Source organism: Salvelinus fontinalis, chromosome 30 (genome assembly GCF_029448725.1).
Source record: "Salvelinus fontinalis isolate EN_2023a chromosome 30, ASM2944872v1, whole genome shotgun sequence".
NCBI classification, from domain to species: domain Eukaryota; kingdom Metazoa; phylum Chordata; class Actinopteri; order Salmoniformes; family Salmonidae; genus Salvelinus; species Salvelinus fontinalis.
Window position 1 is genome coordinate 6,911,517 of NC_074694.1, and position 17,409 is coordinate 6,928,925.

General features: G+C 44.3%; 1 protein-coding gene across 2 annotated transcripts in view; it reads right to left on the minus strand.

Annotated features, from left to right (window-relative positions):
- The window catches only part of LOC129828581 (poly(ADP-ribose) glycohydrolase-like), a 126,289-nt gene extending 119,743 nt beyond the window's left edge, over positions 1-6,546 (minus strand). Inside the window, exons 1-5 of one of the 2 annotated variants that reach the window (XM_055889631.1) lie at positions 6,469-6,546; positions 6,092-6,208; positions 5,768-5,874; positions 4,509-5,562; positions 766-976 (exon numbers count right to left, since the gene is read on the minus strand). In XM_055889631.1, coding sequence (XP_055745606.1) covers positions 766-976; positions 4,509-5,562; positions 5,768-5,874; positions 6,092-6,195 — 1,476 coding nt within the window. In that variant the 5' untranslated portion in view covers positions 6,196-6,208; positions 6,469-6,546. Of the gene's footprint in view, positions 1-765; positions 977-4,508; positions 5,563-5,767; positions 5,875-6,091; positions 6,225-6,468 lie in introns of both variants that reach the window. The other variant, XM_055889630.1, reaches the window with a different exon arrangement.
- Positions 6,547-17,409: the final 10,863 nt, after the last annotated feature.

Sequence of the window (17,409 nt, forward strand, 5' to 3'; positions counted from 1 at the left end):
AAACCACCAGATGCTCAGCCCACAATGGGGTTTGACACCACTGGCTTAGACACCACTGGCTTGGACTAAAGGGGTTAGACACCACTGGCTTCGACTAAAGGGGTTTGACACCACTGGTTTAGACTAAAGGGGGTTGACACCACTGGCTTAGACACCACTGGCTTGGACTAAAGGGGTTTGACACCACTGGCTTGGACTAAAGGGGTTTGACACCATTGGCTTCGACTAAAGGGGTTTGACACCACTGGCTTCGACTAAAGGAGTTTGACACCATTGGCTTAGACTAAAGGGGTTTGACACCACTGGCTTGGACCAAAGGGGTTTGACACCACTGGCTTGGACCAAAGGGGTTTGACACCATTGGCTTAGACTAAAGGGGTTTGACACCACTGGCTTCGACTAAAGGGGTTTGACACCACTGGCTTCGACTAAAGGGGTTTGACACCACTGGCTTCGACTAAAGGGGTTTGACACCATTGGCTTGGACCAAAGGGGTTTGACACCACTGGCTTGGACTAAAGGGGTTTGACACCACTGGCTTGGACCAAATGGGTTTGACACCACTGGCTTGGACCAAAGGGGTTTGACACCACTGGCTTAGACTAAAGGGGTTTGACACCATTGGCTTAGACTAAAGGGGTTTGACACCACTGGCTTAGACTAAAGGGGTTTGACACCACTGGCTTAGACTAAAGGGGTTTGACACCACTGGCGTGGACTAAAGCATTCAGTTAGTTTTCCAAGGAGCTGCTCCCTCTCTCTCACCCTGATCATAACAGTGTGATGGTCAGGACTATTCCTTAGTGGTGGGAGTGGTCGACCACACTGTGGCATTCTCCTCAGATCACAGATGGGGCTTCCCAGCCACTTGTAATCGTACGGCGGCGACGGCGGAGGGACGTCATCTCTGTCCCCACGTTGTTTCTCACGCGGGACGTCTCCATATCTGTGTTGTTTCTCCGAAGGAGCTTGGGCACTGTCACATTGAAAACAAGAGAAACAACTTTAACACAACACTGAAGAAGAAAAAAATGCAATAAATCAAGAACATGATGCATGAGCAACATGACTTACAATAAACATCTTAAGAAGACATCAGAATAATCTAGCTAAAAACCACTGCCTACATCACAATAGACTCCCTTTATGACATCGACTTGATCTCTGTACTGATAGGAAGACATCGACTTGATCTCTGTACTGATAGGAAGACATCGACTTGATCTCTGTACTGATAGGAAGACATCGACTTGATCTCTGTACTGATAGGAAGACATCGACTTGATCTCTGTACTGATAGGAAGACATCGACTTGATCTCTGTACTGATAGGAAGACATTGGTTCTTCTGTTGCCATATTTTCTCCACCACTTGTAGAGTCACAACAGCCACCCCAGAGGAGAGCATGTTTCTCTGGCAGTAACAGGAACACAGGAAACCGTCATGATAAAAACCTATCGACAAGTTAAAATAGTATGAATAACATTCAAATTAGGCTAGGTGTTCTATTGGTCAGTAGCCTAAGAGTCAAAAACCATAAAGAAACTTTGTGAAGCTTGTGAAAGTTTGTGAAGCTTGTGAAAGTTTGTGAAGCTCGTGAAACTTTGCCCTGAAACAACTTTATTGTTGAAAATACTCATCTGAAAAGGTCAACCAAGAGACAAGAGCCGGACGCCAAGTCGACTCATATCCTTACAGATCTTTGCTTACAACCATAACAAGAGTAACCTGCTTAATGACTTACACACAGGCCTAACTAACTTTAAAAAGTCTGAAGTGAAGTATATATCAGCGTGGATTCCTCATGTCTAGCTCATTGTTAGAAAAACATTTGGTCCAAATCGGATGTTAGGTACTATATTTATTGAATGTAAATATAGTACCTATAAACTATTCGCAGACAAATTCACCTCGCAGGCCGCTAGTTGGGGAACCCTGGTCTAGTGTCTGCTGGTTCTTACTGTTCACTTGTACCTAGTTGTCTCAGTGATTAGGTAGGAACTCCCCTCACCTGGTTGTCTAGGTCAGTGATTAGGGAGGAACTCCCCTCACCTGGTTGTCTAGGTCAGTGATTAGTTAGGAACTCCCCTCACCTGGTTGTCTAGGTCAGTGATTAGTTAGGAACTCCCCTCACCTGGTTGTCTAGGTCAGTGATTAGTTAGGAACTCCCCTTACCTGGTTGTCTAGGTCAGTGATTAGTTAGGAACTCCCCTTACCTGGTTGTCTAGGTCAGTGATTAGTTAGGAACTCCCCTCACCTGGTTGTCTAGGTCAGTGATTAGTTAGGAACTCCCCTCACCTGGTTGTCTAGGTCAGTGATTAGTTAGGAACTCCCCTCATCTGGTTGTCTAGGTCAGTGATTAGTTAGGAACTCCCCTTACCTGGTTGTCTAGGTCAGTGATTAGTTAGGAACTCCCCTTACCTGGTTGTCTAGGTCAGTGATTAGTTAGGAACTCCCCTCACCTGGTTGTCTAGGTCAGTGATTAGTTAGGAACTCCCCTCATCTGGTTGTCTAGGTCAGTCATTAGTTAGGAACTCCCCTCACCTGGTTGTCTAGGTCAGTGATTAGGTAGGAACTCCCCTCACCTGGTTGTCTAGGTCAGTCATTAGTTAGGAACTCCCCTCACCTGGTTGTCTAGGTCAGTGATTAGGTAGGAACTCCCCTCACCTGGTTGTCTAGGTCAGTCATTAGTTAGGAACTCCCCTCACCTGGTTGTCTAGGTCAGTGATTAGTTAGGAACTCCCCTCACCTGGTTGTCTAGGTCAGTGATTAGTTAGGAACTCCCCTCATCTGGTTGTCTAGGTCAGTGATTAGTTAGGAACTCCCCTCACCTGGTTGTCTAGGTCAATGATTAGGTAGGAACTCCCCTCACCTGGTTGTCTAGGTCAGTCATTAGTTAGGAACTCCCCTCACCTGGTTGTCTAGGTGAATGATTAGGTAGGAACTCCCCTCACCTGGTTGTCTAGGTCAGTCATTAGTTAGGAACTCCCCTCACCTGGTTGTCTAGGTCAGTGATTAGGTAGGAACTCCCCTCACCTGGTTGTCTAGGTCAGTGATTAGGTAGGAACTCCCCTCACCTGGTTGTCTAGGTCAGTCATTAGTTAGGAACTCCCCTCACCTGGTTGTCTAGGTCAGTCATTAGTTAGGAACTCCCCTCACCTGGTTGTCTAGGTCAGTCATTAGTTAGGAACTCCCCTCACCTGGTTGTCTAGGTCAGTCATTAGGTAGGAACTCCCCTCACCTGGTTGTCTTCCCCTCACCTGGTTGTCTAGGTCAGTCATTAGTTAGGAACTCCCCTCACCTGGTTGTCTTCCCCTCACCTGGTTGTCTAGGTCAGTGATTATAAATACAAATTAATCATATAAATACAAATGTTGTATTAGACATAGATATTGTGTGCTAGATATTGTGTGCTAGATATTGTGTGCATGTGGTTTTAGTCAATATCAAGCTGCTCTTCTGACAGGCTATTAACTGAAGTTAATGGAAAAAGAGGTGATATTAAATTAATCTGACATGTAGGATATGTGTGATGTTTTAAATGTATGCATTTCAAGTCATTGACTAATGTTCTGTACTATGTCATGTTTAATGTGGACCCCAGGAAGAGTAGCTAATGCTTTTGCAGCGGCTAAAGTGGATCCTAATAAATACAAAAAAATTGCCGATTTGGATGCACTCAATTAGCTTTCTTCCTCAGAGATCAAATTGTATTTTCCACAAATTAGTGTTGCAGGAATGCTAATCTGATCTGTTTCTAACAACAAATGATTCCAGAACAATCTGAGATGGTGGGTGTTGAAAGCCTCGTGTACTTTTTGAGGTGGAACGACCCAGGACACATTCTCAGCTCTCAAAAACTGTCTCGAACTGCTGGTACCACCACTGTCCTCACCTGCTGGTACCACCACTGTCCCCACCTGCTGGTACCACCACTGTCCCCACCTGCTGGTACCACCACTGTCCCCACCTGCTGGTACCACCACTGTCCCCACCACTGTCCTCACCTGCTGGTACCACCACTGTCCTCACCTGCTGGTACCACCACTGTCCTCACCTGCTGGTACCACCACTGTCCTCACCTGCTGGTACCACCACTGTCCCCACCTGCTGGTACCACCACTGTCCCCACCTGCTGGTACCACCACTGTCCCCACCTGCTGGTACCACCACTGTCCCCACCACTGTCCTCACCTGCTGGTACCACCACTGTCCTCACCTGCTGGTACCACCACTGTCCTCACCTGCTGGTACCACCACTGTCCTATCAACCAACATTTGTAATGAAGCCTATACCCTACATGTAATTGAGGATGCTTAGACTATATAATTTTGAGATATGACTTTGTACTATGTCCTTGAATCTAAGATGTGACCTAGTTGCTCTTGCATATTTGAATGTAAAACGTGTGTACCCAGAATTCTGTATTAAATGGGTTACTTCCACTGCACCAGGGACTTCTTTCTCCCAACAAAACTTCTGAAATTATTGGTATTCAATACTGTACCTTGTGGATGGGGCGAAGAAGTCTGTTATTTTTCCTTTATCCTTGGAAGAGGAAGATCTTTCTGTGTCCTGCTGCTTGTCCAGCTCCTTGTTGCTCTGGCTCACGGTCTCCTCCATTTGCTCATCACTGTTCCCTTTAGGATCTGTGGAGACTTCCGAGAACGGCTTGTGATCTGTGGAGAATTCCGAGACCGGCTTGTGATCTGTGGAGACTTCCGGGACCGGCTTGTGATCTGTGGAGACTTCCGGGACCGGCTTGTGATCTGTGGAGACTTCCGGGACCGGCTTGTGATCTGTGGAGACTTGCAAGACAGGCATGTGATCTGTGACTTCTGAGACAGGCCTGTGATCTGTGACCGGCTTGTGATCTGTGGAGACTTCTGAGACCGACCTGTGATCTGTGGAGACTTGCGAGACCGGTTTGTGATCTGTGGAGACTTCCGAGACCGGTTTGTGATCTGTGGAGACTTGCAAGACAGGCATGTGATCTGTGGAGACTTGCAAGACAGGCATGTGATCTGTGGAGACTTGCGAGACCGGTTTGTGATCTGTGGAGACTTCTGAGACCGACCTGTGATCTGTGGAGACTTGCAAGACAGGCTTGTGATCTGTGGAGACTTGCGAGACGGGATTGTGATCTGTGGTGATTTGCGAGACGGGCTTGTGATCCTTTAGGCTGTCAGTTGGTGTTAAGGGTGCTGTCTCTTCATCCTCCATGTCTATAATACTCTCCAGGCCTATAACACTAGAGACAACAGGTTCCTCAGAGTCTGAACTGTGGGTCTGGGCCTCTGTCTCTGTCTCCATCAACTGCAACTTGTGACTGCAGCCAGACTCAGAGCTGTCTGGACTCACCATCTCTACATCTTCCAGTTGTTGTTCAGCAGCTTCAGACATGTCAGAAGCTGGGCTTGTGGTGCTTTGGGGAGGGTTCAACAGCCACTTATCAAGGTTATTCTGTTGGGACTTGGGATTGTTTTCCTGACTGAGAGATGTTGCTTTGGCACCATGCTGCTGCCCCTCCATTGCGTGTAGACTTGCCTCTTTGGAACTTGCTAAGGGAAAGGACACAAAAGACAACAGAATGAGAATCAATTTGGATCATAATTAACTTGACTGGTAAGTCATAGGCTACACTCACTATAGGCCTACTGCAAAAAACACATCAGACAATCAAACAACTCAAAAACTGAACTGGAGAAAAACCTTCAATCAGATTACACAGAGGATCATTTATCTTCCCTGTTCAGGGAGTGTTACCTTTGAAAGCCAATGAATGAGGGCTCCTTGAGCCGACAGGTGTTTGGAGGCTAACTTCAACCCGCAGTCTCTTTTTAGCAGGCTCCAAGTCTGACAGTGCAGTCATGCTATAAGAGAAAGAGCACCAGCATTAGAATAACGTTAGCATCGTTAGAATAGATGGAGATGTGTTGATAAACCATCTAGCTAACGTTAGCTAGCCATTTCACACGCCCAATTATTTGCTTGTCTATAGTCCATACAATCATAATTGCCAGCTAGCTGTTACCGTGTCTTTGTATTGTAGTTAACTATAAAGAAAAGTGTATTGTTATGCATACTCACAATATAACCTCATTCAGTAATACCGCCGAAGCGTTTTGGTAACGATGGTTGCAGAATGGTTTCACACAGAGTCCTCTCCTCAGCAGGCTAGTGAATAATATCATACGGCTTGCAAACCTATATGACAGTGGATCTATAGGTAGTTTAACGACACAAAATACATTTTGTATGTACAGCCAACAGTGAACAAGGTCTAGCTAATTCGCAAAGGTTAGCTAGACACAATTAGCTTCACAGTTTTACGTAGTTGTCATGAGCGTTTTTACTTGGACAACATGTACTAGCTAGTACAACAACATAGTTTTACAGCTGATGTGAGGTTAGGTTAACTCTTAAACCAAAGATATGAAATCAATACGGTTTCGATTGTAACGTACCACAAAACAGACACGTCATCGTCTCAGCAACAAAACAAAATCACTTCCGGGTCACATAATTTTTGAACGTTTCAAAATGTCCCCCACGTAATATTAGAAGAGTGTAAAAAACCTGTACTTATTCATAACACAGGGCCTTCAGAAAGTATTAACACTCCTTGACTTTTTCGACATTATCTTGGGTTACAGCCTGTATTTAATATGTATTTTAGAAATTAGTAAAAAATAAATAAAAGCTAAAATGTCTTGTGTAAATAAGTATTCAAACTCTTAGTAATGGCAAACCCTTAGTTATGGAAAGCCTAAATACGTTCAGGAGTAGAATTGTGGTTAACAAAGTATAATAATAAGTTGCATGGACTCACTCTGTATGCAATAAGTGTTTAAATGATTTTTGATTGACTAACTAATCTCTGTACACACACATATATAATTATCTGTAAGGTCCCTCAGTAAATTTCAAACACAGATTCAACCACAAAGATCATGGAGGTTTTTCAATGCCTCGTAAAGAAGGGCACCTATTGGTGGACATTGAATATCCATTTGAGCATGGTGAAGTTATTAATTACACTTTGGATGGTGTATCAATACACCCAGTCACTACAAAGATACAGGTGTCCTTCTTAACTCAGTTGCAGCAGAGGAAGGAAACCGCTCAGGGATTTCACCACGTGGCCAATCTAAGTAGCATAATTTCCCCCGTGTGTCAATCTAAGTAACATAATGAAAAACATCTGCATCAAAATCTGTCAGTTTAAACTAGAGATATCTGCACCGTCTGCATCTCAATCCACCACATTTTCTTATGTTGGCCTTCCGCATCTGAAGAAATGTGGCTTGTCACCTAAAACCCTCACAAACGCAGAATTGAGAGCATCCTGTTGTGCTGTATCACAGCCTTGTACGGAAACTGCACTGCCCACAACCGCAAGGCTCTCCAGAGGTTGGTGCGGTCTGTGTAACACATCACCGGGGGCAAACTACCTGCCCTCCAGGACACCTACAGCACCCAATGTCACAGGAAGGCCAAAAAAATCATCAAGGACAACAACCACCCGAGCCACAGCCTGTTCACCCCGCTACCATCCAGAAGGCGAGGGCAGTACAGGTGCATCAAAGCTGGGACTGAGAGACTGTAAACAGCTTCTATCTCAAGGCCATGAGACTGTTAAACAGCCGTCACTAACACAGAGCGGCTGCTGCCTACATATAGACTTGAAATCATTGACCACTTTAATAAATGGATCACTAGTCACCTAAATAATGCCACTTTAATAATGTTTACTTATCTTGCATTACCCATCTCATATGTTTTATATTTTATACAATCTATTACATCTTGCCTATGTCGCTCTGTCGTTGCTGATCCATGTATTTATGTTTCTATATTCTTGTTCCATTTCTTTACTTAGATTTGTTGTATTAGCTAGTTGTGTGATTGTTAGATAACATGTTAGATATTGCTACACTGTCGGAATTAGAAGCACAAGCATTTCACTACACTTGCAATAACAACATCTGCTAACCATGTGTATGTGACCAATAACATTTGATTTGATCTGCGGTGGAAGGTGGCCGAGCTACAGCGATATTTGTCAGACCATGAGACATCCGGAAAATCGGTCTTCTCATAAAAATATCTATAGTGTCTGCACGGTTTGGCCTGCAAACTAATATGACCCCACTAGGTAAAGGGGAGACTCTCACGAGCATGATGGTGTTCTCAGTCTTCTCAGAGTGTCACGCCCTGGCCTTAGTATTATTTGTTTTCTTTATTATTTTAGTTAGGTCAGGGTGTGACATGGGGAATGTTTGTGTTTTATAGGTTTTGGGTGGTTATATGGTAAAGGGGGTGTTGGGTGTAGTGTATGGGTTTGTGTTGAGTGCATGTGTCTAGCTGTGTCTATGTTCGTGTAGTTGTCTAGGAGAGTCTATGGTTACCTGAATGGGTTCCCAATTAGAGACAGCTGATTTCTGTTGTCTCTGATTGGGAGCCATATTTAGGGTAGCCATAGGCTTTCATTTGATGTGGTAATTGTCTATGTTATACGTTTGTAGCATGTGTGTGCACTTCGTTATTAGCTTCACGATCGTTTTCTTGTTTTGTTTAGTGTGTAAGTGTTTTTGTTTCGCTTTGCCTTCGTATTCATTAAAAGGAATATGGCTTATTTTCCTACTGCTGCGTTTTGGTCCGTCAATCCTCCACACGATCGTGACAGAATTACCCACCAATACAGGACCAAGCGGCATGTAAAGCGGCAACAGGACCCACCTACACAGGATTCTTGGACATGGGAGGAGATACTGGATGGTAAGGGGCCGTGGGCACAACCGGGAGAATATCGCCTTCCTCGTGAAGAGCTGGAGGCAGCTAAAGCCGAGAGGAGGCGATATGAGGAGGCAGCACGGAGACAAGGCTGGAAGCCCATGAGTACAACCCAAAAATTTCTTGGGGGGGGCCTTAAAGGGAGTGTGGCGAAGTCAGGTAGGAAACCTGCGCCTACTCCCTGTACTTACCGTGGAGAGCGAGAGTACGGGCAGACACCGTGTTATGCAGTAGAGCGCACGGTGTCTCCTGTACGCGTGCATAGCCCGGTTCGGTACATTTCAGCTCCACATATCTGCCGGGCTAGACTGAGCGTTGAGCCGTATGTCATGAAGCCGGCCCAACGCATCTGGTCACCAGTGCGTCTCCTCGGGCCGGTGTACATGGCACCAGCCTTACGCATGGTGTCTCCGGTTCGCCTACATAGGCCGGTGCGGGTTATTCCACCTCCCCGCACTGGTCAGGCGACGGGGAGCATACAACCAGGTAAGGTTGGGCAGGCTCGGCGCTCAAGGGAGCCAGTACGCATGCACGGTCCGGTATTTCCGGTGCCACCTCCCCGCCCCTACCCAGTACCACCAGTGCCTCCTCCACGCACTAGCCCTATGGTGCGTGTCTCCAGCCCTTTACCACCAGTGCATAAACCACGCACCAAGCCTCCTGTGTGTCCCCAGAGTCCTGTGCGTCCTGTTGCTGCTCCCCGCACTAGCCCTGAGATGCGTGTCCCCAGTCCGGTACCACCAGTTCCGGCACCACGCACTAGGCCTAATGTGCGCTCCCAGGGTCCAGTATGCCCTGTTCCTGCTCCCCGCACTAGCCCTGAGATGCGTGTCCCCAGCCCGGTACCACCAGTTCCGGCACCACGCACCAGGCCTACAGTGCGCCTCAGCCGGCAAGAGTCTGTCGTCTGCACAGCGATGCCTGAACTGCCCGTCAGCCAGCCATGAGCAGCCAGATCCGTCAGCCAGCCATGAGCAGCCAGATCCGTCAGCCAGCCATGAGCAGCCAGATCCGTCAGCCAGCCATGAGCAGCCAGATCCGTCAGCCAGCCATGAGCAGCCAGATCCGTCAGCCAGCCATGAGCAGCCAGATCCGTCAGCCAGCCATGAGCAGCCAGATCCGTCAGTTAGCCATGAGCAGCCAGATCCGTCAGTTAGCCATGAGCAGCCAGATCCGTCAGTTAGCCATGAGCAGCCAGATCCGTCAGTTAGCCATGAGCAGCCAGATCCGTCAGCCAGCCATGAGCAGCCAGATCCGTCAGCCAGCCATGAGCAGCCAGATCCGTCAGCCAGCCATGAGCAGCCAGATCCGTCAGCCAGCCATGAGCAGCCAGATTCGTCAGCCAGCCATGGGCCGTCCCTCAGTCCGGAGCTGCAGTCCCTCAGTCCGGAGCTGCAGTCCCTCAGTCCGGAGCTGCCGTTCCTCAGTCCGGAGCTGCCGTTCCTCAGTCCGGAGCTGCCGTTCCTCAGTCCGGAGCTGCCGTTCCTCAGTCCGGAGCTGCCGTTCCTCAGTCCGGAGCTGCCGTTCCTCAGTCCGGAGCTGCCCCTTATCCTGGTGCTGCCCCTTACCCTGGTGCTGCCCCTTAGTCCGGAGCTGCCCCTTAGTCCGGAGCTGCCCCTTAGTCCGGAGCTGCCCCTTAGTCCGGAACTGCCCCTTAATTCAGTAGGGTTAATGTGGAGGGGGGTCATTTGGAGGAAGCTAAGGAGGCGGTTAGTGACTGTGGTGGGGTGGGGACCACGACCAGTGCCGGAGCCGCCACCGTGGAAGGAAGCCCACCCAGACCCTCCCCTAGACTGTGTAATGGTGCGCCCGGAGTTCGCACCTTAAGGGGGGGGTTATGTCACGCCCTGGCCTTAGTATTATTTGTTTTCTTTATTATTTTAGTTAGGTCAGGGTGTGACATGGGGAATGTTTGTGTTTTATAGGTTTTGGGTGGTTATATGGTAAAGGGGGTGTTGGGTGTAGTGTATGGGTTTGTGTTGAGTGCATGTGTCTAGCTGTGTCTATGTTCGTGTAGTTGTCTAGGAGAGTCTATGGTTACCTGAATGGGTTCCCAATTAGAGACAGCTGATTTCTGTTGTCTCTGATTGGGAGCCATATTTAGGGTAGCCATAGGCTTTCATTTGATGTGGGTAATTGTCTATGTTATACGTTTGTAGGCTGTGTGTGCACTTCGTTATTAGCTTCACGATCGTTTTCTTGTTTTGTTTAGTGTGTAAGTGTTTTTGTTTCGTTTTACCTTCGTATTCATTAAAAGGAATATGGCTTATTTTCCTACTGCTGCGTTTTGGTCCGTCAATCCTCCACACGATCGTGACACAGAGGTGTCACGGGACTCGTCTGAAGGTAACACCTACAAACGAACGGAAGCATGGAGCTAGTTTTATGCCAAAAAAAATAAGAGGTTAAATATGTATCCAAAAAAACAAGCTTTCTTGCATATCCTAGATATAGGACAGACACTTCAAAACCTTATTCCATTTGATTGATTTTTTTGCCATTTATGAATGTGTTATTCAATGCATTTCTATGGCTATAGTAGTAAAGTCCAAATTAAATATTTAATTTAAATATATATATATATTACTCTTCATATTTTCAAGCAAGGTGGTGGCTACATCATGTTATGGGTATGCGTGTCATCGGCAAGGACTAGGGAGTATTTTAGGATAAAAAAGAGTCGTAATAGAGCTAAGCACAGGCAAAATACTAGAGGAAAGCCTGGTTCGGTCTGCTTTACAACAGACACTGGGAGACAAATTCACCTTTTAGCAGGACAATAACCTAAAACACAAGGCCAAATATACACTGGAGTTGCTGACCAAGACGACATTGAATGTTCCTGAGTGGCCTAGTTACAGTTTTGACTTACTGTAAATCAGCTTGAAAATCTATGGCAACGCTTGAAAATGGTTTTGTAGTAATGATCAACAACAAACTTGACAGAGCTTGAAGAATTTGAAAAACAATAATATGCTAATATTGTATATTCCAGGTGTGGAGACTTACCCAGAAAGACTCACAGCTGTAATTCCTGCCAAAGCTCATTCTAACATGTATTGACTCGGGGTGTTAACTTAAGTAATCAAGATATATATTTTTTTAAATCCGTGTAGTTCTTTTCAAATTATAGATTTTTTCCCACGATTATGACATTACAGAGCATTTTGTGTAGATCGTTGACAAAAAATTACAATTACATCCATTTTAATCCCACTTTGTAACATAACAAAATGTGAAAAAAATCAAGGGGCACTGTAGGCTATATCTGTTTCTTTGTGGGCTGTGTGGTTCAGAAAATTGAAAAGCATTGTAGAAACTAGATATATCTAGATATAGCCTTCATATAAGTTACATGGCATTTATTTAAAACAAAAATACATTTTAGAAACTTAGATATAAACAGACATAGCCTTCGTATAGCCTTCTGTGTATTAGGGAACTTATGTTTCCCTGCCAATTAGCGAACAGCTGTTTCCCCATCAATGTGTTTGCCACTAAGGTGTTGTTGGGACCGCTTGGGTAAGAAAGCGATGTGCTAGAACCGTTTGTGGGAACATTTCTCGCTGTGGGACTGCAGACACATCTCAAAATGAAAGTACAGGCAACATACTACTCTGTTATTATTTCTTTATTGAGCACAAAGGTCATGTTGCCCTGCTCAGATGTTGCATGGATCAACCACATCATCGACTGCACCAGATTATGTGGTTAGTAAATAGATTATGTGGTTAGTGAATAGATTATGTGGTTAGTGAATAGATTATGTGGTTAGTGAATAGATTATGTGGTTAGTGAATAGATTATGTGGTTAGTGAATAGATTATGTGGTTAGTAAATAGATTATGTGGTTAGTAAATAGATTATGTGGTTAGTAAATAGATTAGGTGGTTAGTGAATAGATTATGTGGTTAGTGAATAGATTATGTGGTTAGTAAATAGATTATGTGGTTAGTAAATAGATGATGTGGTTAGTAAATAGATGATGTGGTTAGTAAATAGATGATGTGGTTAGTAAATAGATTATGTGGTTAGTGAATAGATTATGTGGTTAGTGAATAGATTATGTGGTTAGTGAATAGATTATGTGGTTAGTAAATAGATTATGTGGTTAGTAAATAGATTATGTGGTTAGTAAATAGATTATGTGGTTAGTAAATAGATTACGTGGTTAGTAAATAGATTATGTGGTTAGTAAATAGATTATGTGGTTAGTAAAACAGAACAGAGTGTAGGAGCCTATCACCTGTTTCTGTAACGCAATGCAGCTTGATGTACAAGTACACCCCCTAGACAGGACACTAGTCTATCTCCTCAGTACACCCCCTAGACAGGACACTAGTCCATCTCCTCAGTACACCCCCTGGACAGGACACTAGTCTATCTCCTCAGTACAGGACACTAGTCTATCACCTCAGTACACCCCCCTGGACAGGACACTAGTCTATCTCCTCAGTACACCCCCTGGACAGGACACTAGTCTATCTCCTCAGTACATACCCCTGGACAGGACACTAGTCTATCTCCTCACCCCCTGGACAGGACACTAGTCTATCTCCTCAGTACACCCCCTAGACAGGACACTAGTCTATCTCCTCAGTACACCCCCTGGACAGGACACTAGTCTATCTCCTCAGTACACCCCCTGAACAGGACACTAGTCTATCACAGGGCCTTATCACCAATCTATCTCCTTAATGCTGAGTGCCAAGCAGAGATACATCCAGTCCCATTTTCACAGTCTTTGGTATGACTCAGCCAGGGATTGAACTCACAACCTTCCAATATCAGGATGGACACTCTAATCACAGTTGGTGTTGATGTGGTTCGCTAATATGTAAAATACCAATCCAATCGTCAGCAATGTCTGAGCAAGGGAACACGACCAAAGCAAAGTCACACAATTCACATATATATTTTTAAAGAAGTTACATTTGTTATGAATTAATCAGTATGTCGGTTGGACATACTGACAAATTCTCTAAAACGAGGAGGCTTATGTTATAAAAAATAAAAATTCTGTTAGCTGGAAACAGCTCTGCAGTCAGCATGCCAATTGTATGCTCCCTCAAAACTTGAGACATGTGTGGCATTGTGTTGTGAGACAAAACTGCACATTTTAAAGTGGCCTTTTATTGTCCCCAGCACAAGGTGCACCTGTGTAATGATCGTGCCACACCTGTCAGGTGGATGGATTATCTTGGCAAAGGAGAAATGCTCACTAACAGGGATGTAAACAAATTTGTGAATAAAATTTGAAAGAAATAAGATTTTTGTCCATATGGAACATTTCTAGGGATCTTTTATTTCAGCTCATGAAACATGGGACCAACACTTTACATGTTGCATTTATATTGTTGTTCAGTGTATTATAGTCCACCGATGAAGGAAAAACAAATAGGAATATGACACATCTGAGAAACATGAACCAAAAACAGGGCAAATGTATCAATCAATTAATCAAAAACACATATTTTTTTTTTACATTGATCAATTTATATTTTTTAAAGCAATAAAAGATAAATATATATATATATATAAATGAATAAATAGATCAATAGATCAATAAATACATAGACAGATCAATAAAAAAATAAACTGATCAATAAATAAATACAAAGATCGATCAATAAAGAAATTGATCAATAAATAAATACATAGATCAATAAATAAATAGATCAAACCATAAAAAAGGATCAATAAATAGATAAATATATCAAAAGATAAATAAATGCAGAGATAAATAGATACATAGATCAACAGATCAATAAATAGATACATAAATAAATAAATAGACAATATACAGTGCATTCAGAAAGTATTCAGACCCCTTGACTCTTCCACATTTTGTTACATTGTAGCCTTATTCTAACATGGATTAAATATTTTTTACCCCTCATCAACATACACACAATAGCCCAAAATGACAAAGCAATAACAGGTTTTTAGAACATTTTCAAACGTATTCAAAATAAATAAATAAAATACCTGATTTATTCTAAGTATTCAGACCCTTTGCTATGAGACTCGAAATTGAGCTTGGGTGCGCTCTGTTTCTATTGATCATCCTTGAGATGTTTCTACAACTTGATTGGAGTCCACCTGTGGTAAATTGAATTGATTGGACATGATTTGGAAAGGCACACACCTGTCTATATAAAGGTCCCACAGTTGACAGTGCATGTCAGAGCAAAAACCAAGCCATGAGGTCGAAGGAATTGTCTGTCAAGCTCTGAGACAGGATTGTGTCGAGGCACAGATCTGGGGAAGGATACCAAAACATTTCTCCCGCATTGAAGGTCGCCAAGAACACAGTCGCCTCCATCATTCTTAAATGGAAGTAGTTTGGAACCGGGGGAGAAGGGCCTTGGTCAGGGAGGTGACCAAGAACCCGATGGTCACTCTGAGAGAGATCCAGAATTCCTCTGTGGAGATGGGAGAACCTTCAAGAAGGACAACAACCTCTGCAGCACTCCACCAATCAGGCCAACATCCGTTATGTCCATTTAACGTCATTCAATTGTGTTTCAAAAGTTGTTGTTGTAGTCACAGCATCACAGCATCACAGAATCACAGAATCACAGCATCACAGAATCATCCACAATGATTGTATGCGTGTCTTTCGGAGGGGTGAGGATAAAATTTCGGTTGGACGACCATTGACCTATAAAATGATCTTAATATTGAACAACTTCAACACTGTAACAAGTAAATGGAGTAAAGAGAGAGACCTGGATAACAGTGGTGCAGAAAACCAGTGATACCAGGAGTAATATTACAGGCTGTTTCAGTCCCTTTCTGCGGAGGTTCACGCTTTTCAGCTTCGAGCGAATGCTGCCATCTATCCACGGGTTTTGGGGTTTGGATCAATTCTGATCGTCACAGTAGGAACAACATCCGTTATGCACTTCCTGATGAACCCAGTCACCGAGTCAGTGTATACGTCCATGTCAACCCAGTCACCGAGTCAGTGTATACGTCCATGTCAACCCAGTCACCGAGTCAGTGTATACGTCCATGTCAACCCAGTCACCGAGTCAGTGTTTACGTCCATGTCAACCCAGTCACCGAGTCAGTGTATACGTCCATGTCAACCCAGTCACCGAGTCAGTGTATACGTCCATGTCAACCCAGTCACCGAGTCAGTGTTTACGTCCATGTCAACCCAGTCACCGAGTCAGTGTTTACGTCCATGTCAACCCAGTCACCGAGTCAGTGTTTACGTCCATGTCAACCCAGTCACCGAGTCAGTGTTTACGTCCATGTCAACCCAGTCACCGAGTCAGTGTATACGTCCATGTCAACCCAGTCACCGAGTCAGTGTATACGTCCATGTCAACCCAGTCACCGAGTCAGTGTTTACGTCCATGTCATTCCCAGGGGTGACCCGGAACATTTACCAGTCTGCATGATCTGAAATGTATTTGTTTTTTCCACAGCTTATCAGCGTACACACAATATCCTCCTGTTGATGATGCTTATTGTGCACTACATGTGACATTAAATTAAACAATAATGTATGTTGATGCTAATATTACCTACAATATCTAATTATGTGTCCATATGATAATAGCCCAATATATTCTATATGCTGTAAGCTATTGTCTTTTAACAGTTTCACTAAATCCATTCTAATCAACCTAATAATAAGCTTACAGTTTATTTGCCGTTAGTCAGCACCTTTACACTAAATCATTTTCTCTGGGTATGCGCCATCTCATGTTTTTTTACCAGTCTGCGTGATAAAAACAATCTTGAAGCATAGATTGCGATTGGTCAGACCAATGTTGAAGAATCCTTACAACGGTTGCTTCCTGCTTAAGTTTATGCCTATAGGCAGGGAGGAGGCGTGATCTGATTTGTCGAAGGGAGGGCAGGGGCCGTTGTAGCCGTCCCAGAAGGGAGAGTAACAATGGTCAAGCTTGATCTCTCCGCATTTGATAGAATTTCGGGAGCGTTTTCCTCAGATTTACTTTATTAAAGTCCCCAGGTACAATAAATTCTCTCTGGAGGTGATGCAGTCGGCATTTGATGGTGAGGTATTCCAGATCTGGAAAACAAAATTACTTGAGTTCCTGTACCTTACCAAAATCACACCATAAGTTGTTAATCATGAGACACACCGCTCCACCCCTGTGTTTCCTGGAGAGTTTCTTTTTCCTTGACTGCGCGATGAACAGAGAACCCCGCTGGCTGTATGGATGGGGACAATATATCCAGAGAGAGCCATGATTCTGTAAAACTGAGTATGTTACAGTCCCTTATGTCTCTCTGAAGGAAACCTTGGTCCTGACCTCTTTTTTGCTTTTTTTTTTGTCGAGTTGTGCTTTTATCTAATATATGTTTTAATAACCTTACAGGGCCTGGCCCACTCTACCGTAGCTCCTTGCCCATCCAAATATAATATTGACAATTTATTTAACCAAGACGTGCGCCGACAGAAAGAGGCATTAATCTCAGATAAAGCATCCTAGCGAGCGAAACAGCACCTCTCTGTCTCAATATGTGTAGACCATGTATCTGATGCTGTCTGGACAGTGAAACAGCACCTCTCTGTCTCAATATGTGTAGACCATGTATCTGATGCTGTCTGGACAGTGAAACAGCACCTC